A 12647-nucleotide genomic window follows, 5' to 3' on the forward strand; every position below is an offset into this window, starting at 1 on the left:
AAGAATACAACATGGTGTACTATATTAAACATGTCACACATCTTTGCACCAAGAAGCAGAAGGTAAGGACATAGGTATGTATTACCTGCTATAATATGTTATAGAGTATGGACTATGTTTTAATGTCAGCCAAAGCAATTCAATTTTCAGAGGATTCTGAAGAAATATGTAAAAAATAACTGATCTATCACAGGAGATGGAACAGAAAACACATGAAGAGATTGTACAGGGTTCCAGTTCATGAGGACAATGTATGAGGTCTGAACATCAGATTCAGCTACGTTCTGAATTGAATCAGGCTGAATTGGTTAATTTGTGCCCTGCCTCCATCAGGTTGAAGCAGCTACAAATCAAAACAGATAAAGTTGTCCCAAATCAATCTGTAGCAATTTGTGCTGGTCTGTAGCTCAGAAAGTCAAGCATATCAGCTTCAAACTGCTGCTATTATTAATTACAATGCCCTATAAGGAATATGCCAAGGTGCGGAGAGGGGGAGAATGATCTCACACCACCCAACACTCTCTAATCACAGGACTTTGCCTAATAGGAGCTGCAGGGCTAGTCTAGAATGCTATCATTCTACCCAACACTCTCCAAGTTCTATCTTTCCAGAAGTGTATGGTGGAGTGAGATGGCGTTTGTTTTCTGTTCTTTCCCAATAAATCCCAGCTCCATCCTTAAAAACAAAAAAGTCTGTCTTAGTATCCCACCCCCTCCAAAATTTGGCTCTAGTTTTTAGGTAAGGTTTATTTACAGCTGTATTCTGTTTTCTGTGTTTATCTTTATTAGTACTTAGCCTTGTGTGTCTATTGTGAATACATAACACAGTCTAGTACTTTATTATTATACCAGTCAGCCATACCCTTGAGTTTTTCTGATTGTTATTGTTGTTGTTCTTTCCAACTGCTAAGCAATTTAACAGCCTAGTTGTGGGGTAGCTCTTTGATAAGAAATTATTATTATTTGGCCACCCACACCTTGTGGGCATATTAACCAAGCTTTTGACTTCAGTATCATCATCACTATTATTATTTCCCATTACCAATCACAGTGAATATTATTAAATATTTCTGTTCTCCACTCCCCCATTCACTCCTGCTGCTGGCAATCTACCCGACTACATGAGATGGTCTCTTCTGTGACTCCAATGAACATTAGTTTTCCCTCATTGCTAACTATCTACCTCTCAAATGACTTCTGTACTTGTATCATTTCACTATCATTTATGCATATCTTTATCCTGATGCTGCTTGCTGGTGCCTAGTATTCAAGCCTTTTATATTATTATTTAAAAAAACCCTCAAACATTTTCAAAATTTTGATGGAAGTCCCAGGGCAGACCCTGTTGTTGTTTTTTTAATCTATTTTTGGGGAAAAAACACACACTAATTTTAAAGCTATCTAATCCTAGAACTACCCATCTGAACTTTGACAGGGATTATCCCATCTGTAGGAGCTACCATGTCTCCAACATTCAGACACTTATGTGAATATATACATATATTTTTATACAGCCATTTGGTTTCATGACCCTAGTCAATAAGATTTCCAGATCGCAATCTGGATTCCAAACAGGGCTGGTACGGGACCAATTCAGGCCAGACTGGATTTACACCTCGGGGCCACAAATTGGATTGGGGGATCCATGACCAGCCCTATAACCTATGCATGGTCAGAAGACTTCTCTTTTACAGAGATGCCCCCAATGTGGAAAATGGGGGAGCAATAGAGGAGGTAGAGGTGAGACCAGTGCATTCAGCTCCATTTTCTATCCATGTTACATTAATACATGGATTATATAATTTAAATGTATTAATTTGGAATTAATTGGTATTTGTATAAACTATATAGTTGGGTTAATATTGGGAAACTAATAAAAAATATTTGGAAAAAAAGGATTACAGTGGTACCTCGGGTTACATACGCTTCAGGTTACAGACTCCGCTAACCCAGAAACAGTACCTCGGGTTAAGAACTTTGCTTCAGGATGAGAACAAAAATCATGCTCTGGCGGTGCGGCAGCAGAGGGAGGCCCCATTAGCTAAAGTGGTGTTTCAGCTTAAGAACAGTTTCAGGTTAAGAACGGACCTCCGGAATGAATTAAGTACTTAACCCGAGGTACCACTGTATAGACAATTGAATACTCAAATACCGTTATAGCCTGCAGCTCATCTACTAAATAGCTAACACGTATTGTTTCATGATGCTTCTGCCCTTTAAAAACTTCAAAATAATATGTTTCTAAATAACTCAGTAGCGTTAAGTTATAACAAGAGCTAAGGAGAGGGAGAGAGAAAAATTTAGAAGATGAAGAAGAAGCAGATAGGCAGGGAATAGACAGGAAACCATGGAAGGAGGGGAAGTATATGAAAGGATGTATTCTTATTATTTCTTTTTGAATGTAATAGTTTACGTATTAATGCTGAATTGCAACAGAAAAGCAAATAAAAAATATTTACAGAAAAAAATGTTTTTAGATAGGAACAACTTCACATGTGTGTTACCTTTTTTTCTTAACATCAAAGAATAATCTGTTAGGTTTGTTAATGCCCATAGTTCTTGCATGTTAAACATGGTCCAGAACCATAAAATGTTTCCTTTGGCTGACTAATAAGGCCAGCATTCTCTGCTGGTTAGTACATTTTTATTTTAAACAAAAAACAGACATTCTAGTGCTCAATACTGAAAACTTGGAATGATACAGTATCAGGAGAGCTCTTCATTAATTCAGCTGAAGCCTAACAGAATTTTATGTCTGCAGGGCCATCATACGTTAATGACATATATGGGAAGCAGCATTTAAATTATTCAGCAACACTAGGAATGCAGATCCAGCAGTTTTTAGATTTCTCAACTGCTGTATAAAAAAAACCCTACCCTCTCCCGCTTGTTCATTCTCTCTCTCTCTCTCTCTCCCTCTCTCACACACAATTCTGCAATCAATGAGTTGATGAAAACCAGCAGCACTCCTTTCAATTTGTTGCACACATAACAATGAACCCTTCTGTTTTTCTTGCAGATGTAGCCACTCTTTTACATGACCAGAGAAGCCTTCAAATTTATGTTCGCTAAATCTTCCAGGGCAATTCCAGCTATTATAAACATATAAACAAGTGGCTTCCTCTAAAAACACCAAAGAGACTAGAATCAGGCATAGAGCAAACAGAATCCATATGTCTGTGTTTACAGACTAACAACAACGGTGCCAGTGTGCAGAGCTGGCTTATTCTATTTGTTGTTTTAGTTGGCAGCTCTTGCTTGAGCACCCGTTGCCATGGCAACTCTGTGCACAACTCACAATGCACCCAAACGAACTCGGAGCTAAATTAACTTATTGCATGTCACCAATGAGAAATGACTGTTCAGAGGTAATTTTCTGTACTAATATGTAATAGAGTTAACTCTCTAAATTGAATTAAATTAATTAAATGCCACTCCCAGTAAATCAGATTCTATTACATCAATGTTAAAATAAATTAAATGTTTTATTAAAACCACTAATAATATTATGCTATTACTTCATTCATTCAAAATTCTGTACAGTTGATTTTAGACACATGCATGCTTTGCACTAACTTGAATGGTCTGCATTTGATACAGCTCTGCTTACAGCAAATTATGACAAGGAACAGGGTAAAGTTGGTTTCAATCAAATCATCCATGCTATAATACCACTGTTTTAAACATTTTTTTCAAGCTTAAGATATGGACTCCATATTCTCTCTCTCTCTCTCTCTCTCTCTCTCACACACACACACACACACATTTTAGAGGGGCAGCTCAGAAAAGATCAAGAACATGTGAAGTAACAACATATAAAGCAAACTTTAAAAAGAGTTACAGAAAAATGTAACACCCTTAGAGGAGGGGGAATTTAAAAAAGGAAATAAAATTAATAAATTCAGAATTCCAATTTGTACAAAATGTTGGCTTTCAAGTTACATATTATCATTCCATAGAAATACTTTGGAGTCACTGTGGACAAGGTTCAAAAAGTCATTGGCACATGTTAGGAATCATTAGGAAACACCAATGAGTACTGTGCAGAGTTACCACACAAGAACTGGAAAAGGTACAGAGAAGAGGGGGAAACCCCACACAGCATGGCATCCTATCAATGAAGAGGGAAACCCTGCATATCAGAACCACTCTTTATGAACAATCTAAAAGAGGAATCTTCTGCAAACAGCAGAGGGAGCACACACTATTCTTATGCCTGTGTTGATCCTGCAGATACTGGTGTTACTCAGAGAGGTCGGGGGAGATGCAATGCTCATTTCATTAAAGGTACAGAAGAGTTAACATTTCAGTAAAGGAGAAATGTTTAACATCTTTGACCCTTATTTTCTGCATTTCTCCAAAAACTTTAGGAAAGGAGGTGTGTCAAATGTTTCCACGTGAAAGGCTTTTTAAGAAGCTATGCCCTCTTCCAGGATGCTCCATTCCCCCCCCCCCCCAATTGCTTGCAAGAGGCACTCAGCTGAATATGTTTAATATTCATCAAGCACTTTTTGAGTTATTTACCTCTACCATTCAGGGTAATACTGTGTTTAGATTTATGCACATTCATGAGACATCTGTTTAAAAACTTTTTTAAAAAATTGTGCATCTGATATGTACTGGACTATAAGAGACACATCCAACGTATCAATTGTGCAGATCATACCCTTGTATGAACACACTTCGCTTTAAAATATGAGCCTTTTTTGGTCATTGCATCTGTATACTGTAAAATACAGCTATTTACAAACATATGTACACTTCACAACTGACATGGTGAATGTATATTAGTCCTCTGATAACTGTTACCTGCGTAGAGAACAATGGAGAGGAGGATGTCCTAATTATTAGAATGCACCTTTTAAAATATGCCTGTTATCATGAGGAATGTGACTTCACATATGAGACTGAACATACAGAAGGTCTCCCAGATACAGAGACCTTGTATGCCTATGGTGCTCAGGATCATGGCCAATGTATTTTTGAAATATGAAATAAACACTCTTTAAAAATTGCAACATGCTTAGAATAATCTTTCCTGTATATCACAATATACAGCAGGCTTCTTTCTTCAAATATTGCAACTATGGGATGCAGCTATCAGAAGTTGCCCTTCGCATATAGACAATAATCCCCAAGTACATAGATCTCAGCCTATCCCTCTCTACCCCATGCCAAAATAAAAATGAATTTTCTAAAACCATTGTGATTTCTAAAATTTCAACTGTTTGGGCACATCACAGCTGGTGTGGCTTAATAAAGTGCACTAGGCAAAGCACATTAGAGCAGAAAAAGTCTTTTATTGCACAGTGAAGTATACACTGTGGGCGGATAAATAACCATAAAGCAGCAGGAAGCTTGATCACAACTACCTCAACTATTGTTGAGTAGTTGGGCTAAATTTATATTCTAGCCAGCACAGTGCTATTCTGTGAGATTGATTTTCCTGAATGACCTTTTGGCCCGACACAAAACTCGCAAGCTCTCTCAGCAAATCACTGACGTTTAATGCTTCTTTTCCTTAGAAAAGCAAAGAAAGGCAGGCATAGTATTTTGCTTAATTCAATTCATCAAACAAAACAGAGGAAAGATGGGGAAAGGCAAGGATGTCGTCTATACCAGGATCACCGGAGGATTTGTGAGAGCTGAGTTATTGAATCTACTATTCCTATTCCACCATTAGGGAATCGGGACTAAAGCTTTTAAGCTTTAAATATAACCAGAGGGGGAGGGCAAAAAGTGATTCCCACGTTTTTCAGACTGTGGCTTTATCTGAATTTTAAACATTTTGCTAAACTATGATGAGCAATTTTGGAATGGTACCCAACTTGTCACCTCTCATTAGTGAAGATTTATAGCACATCCAGTGTACAGTGGTACCTCGGGTTAAGAACTTAATTCGTTCTGGAGGTCCATTCATAACCTGAAACTGTTCTTAACCTGAGGTACCACTTTAGCTAATGCGGCCTCCCGCTGCCGCTGTGCTGCCGCCGCACAATTTCTGTTCTCATCCTGAAGCAAAGTTCTTAACCCGAGGTACTATTTCTGGGTTAGCGGAGTCTGTAACCTGAAGTATCCGTAACCTGAAGCATCTGTAACCTGAGGTACCACTGTATTCCTTCCTTAGTAACAAGAAAAAGAAAGATTCGTCTAAGGAGAAGAGGGAGCACTATAACAGAGTAGCTGTCTCTGTGCTTTTTTTAGTGTTTTTTTGTTCCTCATATTACTTTGTAAGTGGCCTGTACACTGATGGTGTTCTAAAAATGAATAACAAACTACAAAACTTGCAAAAGAGGAGCTCTTAAACATTCTCTGCAAAGACCATCAGGAAACCTAAGGGGCAGTGACCTCAACAGACTTTCCATGGATCCAACAAATCTAAAACTTTCTTTTATGAACTAATTAAAAGTTGCTTATCAATTAGTTGTTCTTCGTGTGCTGTGAAATGGATACATGGGTTTTCAGATTCCACAGAGCAACTTAGAGAATGTTCTAGAGACAATGGTTAAGAATTCTTTCCTTCTATTTTGCACATGTCTAAAGAGGTGTAGTGAGTGCTGGCCTCTTTGTTTGCTTCATAACCACACTGAGAGTTTACAACCTAAAGCATGGATGAGGAACACGCTGTCTTCAAAATGATGTTTGCATCCAACTTCCAGCAGACCCAGGCAACATGGCAGGGATAGTGGGAGTTTCAGTAAAATAGTATCTGGAGGGCCCCAAGTTCCTCATTCCTAATTTAAAGACACATCTGTAGTGTGGGTTGTATGACAACATTTGGATTATTGCTCTATGTAGTCATAAGAAACCTACTTTTGTTCTTCATAATAACTCTCCATGACACAAACTAGCATACCTGGAGAAAGTTGCTGGTGTTGTCAGGCAAACAAGGCTATTGAGAATACTGGTATCAAAAGTAGTACTGGAGTGCACTCCCCTTTCTGGGATAATAACCCCTCTGGAAAAGTCAATGAATTTGGCCATGGCTGCTATGGAATGTCTTCTAAAATCACATAGAAGAGATTGTCCCAACAACTCATGATAATGTGACAGTGAAAATGATCAAGCAGAAAAGTCATTTGTTGGATCTCCAGAGCAAAGAAAGAGGTTAACATATCTGTGGAAAGCAGTTACTCCTTTCAGTGACCAGAACAGATACCATAAACACCTCTGTGAATCCCTAACATATTCCATGCTTTGTGGTTTGGAATTTTAATACACTTTGGAAGCAAATCTTGGCTAAAAAACAAGGCATAAATATGAATGAATGAATAAAATTAAAAAGTGCATATGCTTTATATCTCATCAACTATATATCTGCATGACTAATCATGACAGAAAATGCAGACTGCAGTAATCAACACATGAATCCTAAAAATTGTAGCAGATAAAGATGACACATTTAGCTCCTTTGAACCTTTTCCATGTCTAGTTAGACACATGCAAGTTCCTTTCAAATGAACACTAAACATGTGTACGCTGCAGACAAACATCAAGGAATGGATCTCACCATCATGCTCTATCTGCAAGCATCCCTGTGTCACTTGATTGGCCATTGTTGGAGACAGAGTGCTGAACTGAATATACTTTTAGTGTTATCCAGCAATGCTATGGTATTTGTGTAGAGAGTAAGTCTTTCTTGAAACAGCTCTCAGTTATGGACTGGAACAGTAACATCAAAAGCAGAAAATCTTTTCCAAAGAACCTTCTATTGCAAGACGGCACATATATTTATTTTGGATAGTTTGTACATTCTATGCCATGAATGAAAACATTTAGCCATATGAGGCCCCTGTGTAATATTTAATTGGCAGCATGCCACATACACCCACATACAGGAAAAACGTTTTTCTGCTTAACCAGTCACTCCTTCCTGAGACTACAGGAGACAATGTGGCTAAGTAAGCAGTAGTTGGTGTTATTTTACACCAAACTATACCTAACAGGATATGCGATTCCACTTTCTTTCAAAACACAGTATGAAAGTTAACTGTTTTCTGTTGTTTTTCATTAGAGAGAGAAAAATACAGCAGGGGTCCCTGTTGAAAAAGATAAAAGTATTTTTGAGAAGAACCAAGAATCAATCAGAATTTTCTATCAGGTTGGGGGAAGAAAGGTATCCAAGCTAACTGGGATCTCTCAGGATGACTTCTGCTGCTGGCTCCATCATCTTCCTAAAAGTCCCATCAATTAAAGAAAACTGGGCAGGGCTGGGGAAAGATACAGACACAGAGCCACTATCATGGTTATCAAGATGTAATTCCCTGAATGTTGTGTTCCTGAAGCTTTGCCATCAAGGGACAACAGGTTTGCTGAAGTGAATGAAACAAAGCAGGAGGACTGAATATTGGAACTACTATTTGTTCCTGCTAAACAAACAGCGTACTGTTCCAGATGGAGAGAGAGAAAGATTTTGATGTTGATTATCCATTGGTCAATGGAGCCTTAGAAGTCACCCTGGTACAGATTTATCGTAACGCCTCACGTGATCAGCCTAAACATCTTCAGAAACTTTTTGATTCATTCCTGTTTAAGAATAGTATTTCTACACCCACTTTCTTTGTAATGATGAAGCAAAAAGATGCATGACAGTGGCAGTGAGGGGCACTTTCCCAAATTACTTGACATGGAGCAGCGGGAAAGAATCGTTCCATTGTCCTCCAAGTCTAAAAGGCTGTCAACCTCCACCATATTTTTGAAGCAAAATCAGGAAGAATGGGACTTTCAGGTGGAACACTGATTGATACTTCTGATCTCAAGTCTTGACCTCACTCTGAAATGCTAACCTGAAGCAGGGCTATGTATATTTCTATGTATTCTATGCAAGTGAAGAAGAAACATAGACTCTAGCACTGGGTACAGAATTATTCTTATCTTTGTAGGGAGCATTTTTAGTCTCATGACTGCAAATGCATGCTTGAAAATGCCTGGTAAGATATGATGAAACCTCAAAACCCAAAGGTGTGGTTAAATAAGATTTCTAGTGGGCAAGACTTCAGTATTACATGTAGGCTCAGGGGTAGGGGACGTTTTCCAGCCATATTCCATCACAGAATCTTCCAGGTGTCACATATGCAAAACAAAAGAGAACATGTCTTAAAAACACCTACCTACACACTCCCTGAAGTTGAAAGAGAAACCTTGCCTTACACAATGGATGGGGGTAGAGAAGGCCTACATTCACTTCACAGAAGGTGATGCCATGATTAAAAATTTCTCACAGCCCCTGTTACCATCTCCTTTGTAACTGCCTCTCTGGTATCTTCAAATTGCAAACACCAAAAGCAAAGCCCAAAAGCAAAAGCAGCCCAGAGAGAAACAACATTGTATTGAACCTTGGGGTTCCTTCCAATTCTATGAAACACAGAAAGAGGAAAGGGGACTTGGAAATGTCAAGGGAGTTGGAAAGGAAGGGTTGACTCACCATGGCAAGACAGAAGGGAAGACCATGAGAGAGGGGTGACAGAAGCTGGATTAGGGTGTGGGCCCAGTAGCTGGTAAGAGTTGGGAATGAATGCATGCTGGAAGTGGATTGGTTCCGCTTCCTGTAAAAAAAAAAAAAAGCCACAGGAAGGGCAACAGAGGCATATAGCCTCTTCCCTACACCTGGCAACACCTAATCAAGGCACCTTTATTTGCTCCTGTTTTACATAAAGTGGAGCTGAGGTGTGAACAAAGATGCTCTGATTTGCTAGGTATTACCATCAAAAGTGAGAGGCTAAATGGAGAGCTAATGGATCCATCAGCCTCCTCAAGGCTTTTCTCTAGCATTTTGTTAGTGGTTGTTTTTCCTGGAAGGCTACAAAGGCAAGGCGGGTGATGCATGCATGGACAGCTGGTCACACTTCCCTCTTTTGATAAAAAACACAAAAGTATACCTAAAGACACAAGGTACTTTAAAAGCCACCTATGGCTATGTGAGCAAGGAGTTTTGATTATTATAGCATGGGGGACAGGCAGAGAGTTGGTTTGTTCGGAAAGGGTGCTGCCCTCTTTGACCATAGGAATAGGCTAGTTCTAGCTGTTGTTGTGACATGTGTATGTCTTCCCCAAGAAACTAAGGGTGCTGTTCATAGGGTTTTCTAAATTTAGTGTAATAAGAACTAAGGGTTGTGACTGATCCAGAAACACAGTGAGCCTTCAGTCCCTTGCTAAGAGAGTAGAGGAAAATACCTTATTATCCTTCTCATCTCTGTGACTCACCCCAGTGACTATAGGGTAGAGCTTCTGCTCAGAGAAGGTGATCCAAGCAAGATTTGTCTCAGTATTGATGTCAACTCCTCAAATACAAAGCCTCCAAGATAGGGACTGAAACCACATTTTGAAGCAAGTTTCATTCCCTGGCTAGTACAGTGGTACCTCAGGTTACAAACACCTTGGGTTACAAACACTTCGGTTTATAGAGTATGCAAACCCGGAAGTAGTACCTCGGGTTAAGATCTTTACCTCAGGATGAGAACAGAAATAGGGCACTGGTGGCGCAGCGCCAGCAAGAGGCCCCATTAGCTGAAGTGGTACCTCAGGTTAAGAACGGTTTCAGGTTAAGAACGGACCTCCAGAACAAATTAAGTTCGTAACCAGAGGTACCACCGTATGCAAACTATACTTAGCAGGAACCATGGTTTACCCAATTAAGATATCATGGCAAACTATGGCTATCTCAAACCAGAGAAGGGAAGGAGGAGGAACTTGCTCATGACGCCTGAAGTAAGTGTATGTCTGCAAGCTTAAAACCAGTATCACAACAGTCTAAAGATTGCACATACAATTAAACAGTTCAATGCCTATATTCTGCATTGAAATGACAATTCTAAATAATTGCAAGCAATGAATATTTTATAGGGAATCAATTATTCAATTACCTTTGGTTTTTTGTTCAGCAGCCTGAAAAACAAAAAGAAAAAAGTTGTTAGTAGCAAGATTTTTACTGAAGACATCTGTGAAAAGCATCTGGCAATCAACCACACCTTATATAAAATATAACCAAATATGGCTTGTTCAACAGTTTAGAATACACAAATTTTTTTTAAGAATAGAGGAGGGCAGAGCTGTTGTTTTTCCATAGCCTTTTACTGGCAGCAGAACACCTGAAGTATATTATAGTGCTTACTTTTTTTCTTCTTGGTGTAACAAGAAGAATGAAGTCTTACAGATGCAAGCAGTAAGGTGTTTAGGACTGCAACCAAACAATAGCAGAACTAGGCTTCAGCACAAAAGGGCAATCACTTCATAGCTATCTCTTCACAAAAACACTACTTCCTTGAGAGATCTCAACATTTGGGAGCACATATATGAAGAATGTGAGCTGTGACCAACCCTCGCTCTCTGGCACATGCATGTATACATTTTTGCAATGGTTTATGGCATAAAAAACATTTGTTTATATGCATATAAAAATGTGTATTCTACTTGGGAAGCCACTATATTTCAAAGTTAAAATTTCTTACATCTTTTCCTCTAGAAGTTTGTTCATTTTAACTCATGAGTCTGCTTTAAAGTGAAAGCAAAGATGGGCCCTCAGCAGCAGAAGTCAACATACAGGTCTAGTTTGATAAAACAAATTGCTGCTTTACCACTTAAGAAATAAATGTACAGAACATATGCTACAAAGTTTATTTTGAATATATGTTATAATTTACAGATTACCTATGTATAGACACTACTGAGACAGGAAGTATTAAGCTTTGAAATATGAACATCACCCATAAGGATACATTATGAAATGAGGCACTTCAGTATATTTACAGAGAACTCTTGGCACTAATCACACAAGCAGTTAAATAATTACATGAACTGAGCAATGAAAATAGTTTAAAGTGTCAATGAAAGAATTAGACTAAGTAAGAAAATATTTTTATATCTTGAAGATACACAAGGTAAAACAGGAGCGGGTGGTGCTGTGGTCTAAACCAGTGGTCTAAACCACTGAACCTTTTGGCCTTGCTGATCAGAAGGTCGGCGGTTCGAATCCACAGTACAATCTACAAGTACCTTAAACGAGTATATTTGCAAATAACCATTATTCTGTTGAAAGAAATTGACTTGAAACTGCCTTAAATGCAATAAAATGGCTGTAAGTTGCTTGCAAATCAGAATCATAGAAAGAATATTATGAGCAGTTTAAATATATTAAGTTTTGGGTGGAAAAAGTAGATACTAGAGGTGTTAAATGTTAACATTTTTAATGCCCAGTCTCAAAAGAGCTACTTAAAATACATCCAAATGCTTGGACATACTCAGTGGGGATTCTGGCTCCCCCTTCTCTTTGAGCAAATGACTGCAGGGCCAGAATTCCAGGGCCAGGTATTTCAAAGAGCCTCCTGAGAGAAGTGTGTCTGGCCCCTTGCTCCCTGAGTTTAGGAGGGTGGTGAATTCGCTTTTATTTAAGCAGGCTTTTGTAGGTGTCTGATTTTATCATACATTCCGCTACTGATTTACATTGATGTTTTCTGTTGTAATTCATTACGATTTTAGGCTGTGTTTTTGTTTATGTGTATCACACTGCTATATTTGAAATCTACCTGAACCCTCTGGTAAAAACAGTGGGGCAGAAACATGTTTATTATCATCATCCCCATCACCCTCATCACTACAAGTTGCTCCTGAAAATTTTCTCCATTTGGTCTGTGGCATGGGGGCGGCTGCTT

At 38.7% G+C, this 12647-nt stretch overlaps 1 protein-coding gene across 7 annotated transcripts in view; it reads right to left on the reverse strand.

Moving 5' to 3' along the window:
* Positions 1 to 12647, reverse strand: part of TNRC6C (trinucleotide repeat containing adaptor 6C) — a 119992-nt gene that overhangs the window by 78993 nt on the left and 28352 nt on the right. For all 7 annotated transcript variants that reach the window (XM_079965870.1, XM_079965866.1, XM_079965868.1 and 4 more), the window contains exon 3: positions 10863 to 10884. In XM_079965870.1, coding sequence (XP_079821996.1) covers positions 10863 to 10884 — 22 coding nt within the window. The remainder of the gene's footprint in view (positions 1 to 10862; positions 10885 to 12647) is intronic.

Source organism: Podarcis cretensis (genome assembly GCF_951804945.1).
Source record: "Podarcis cretensis genome assembly, chromosome: 2".
In the NCBI taxonomy this organism is placed as follows: domain Eukaryota; kingdom Metazoa; phylum Chordata; class Lepidosauria; order Squamata; family Lacertidae; genus Podarcis; species Podarcis cretensis.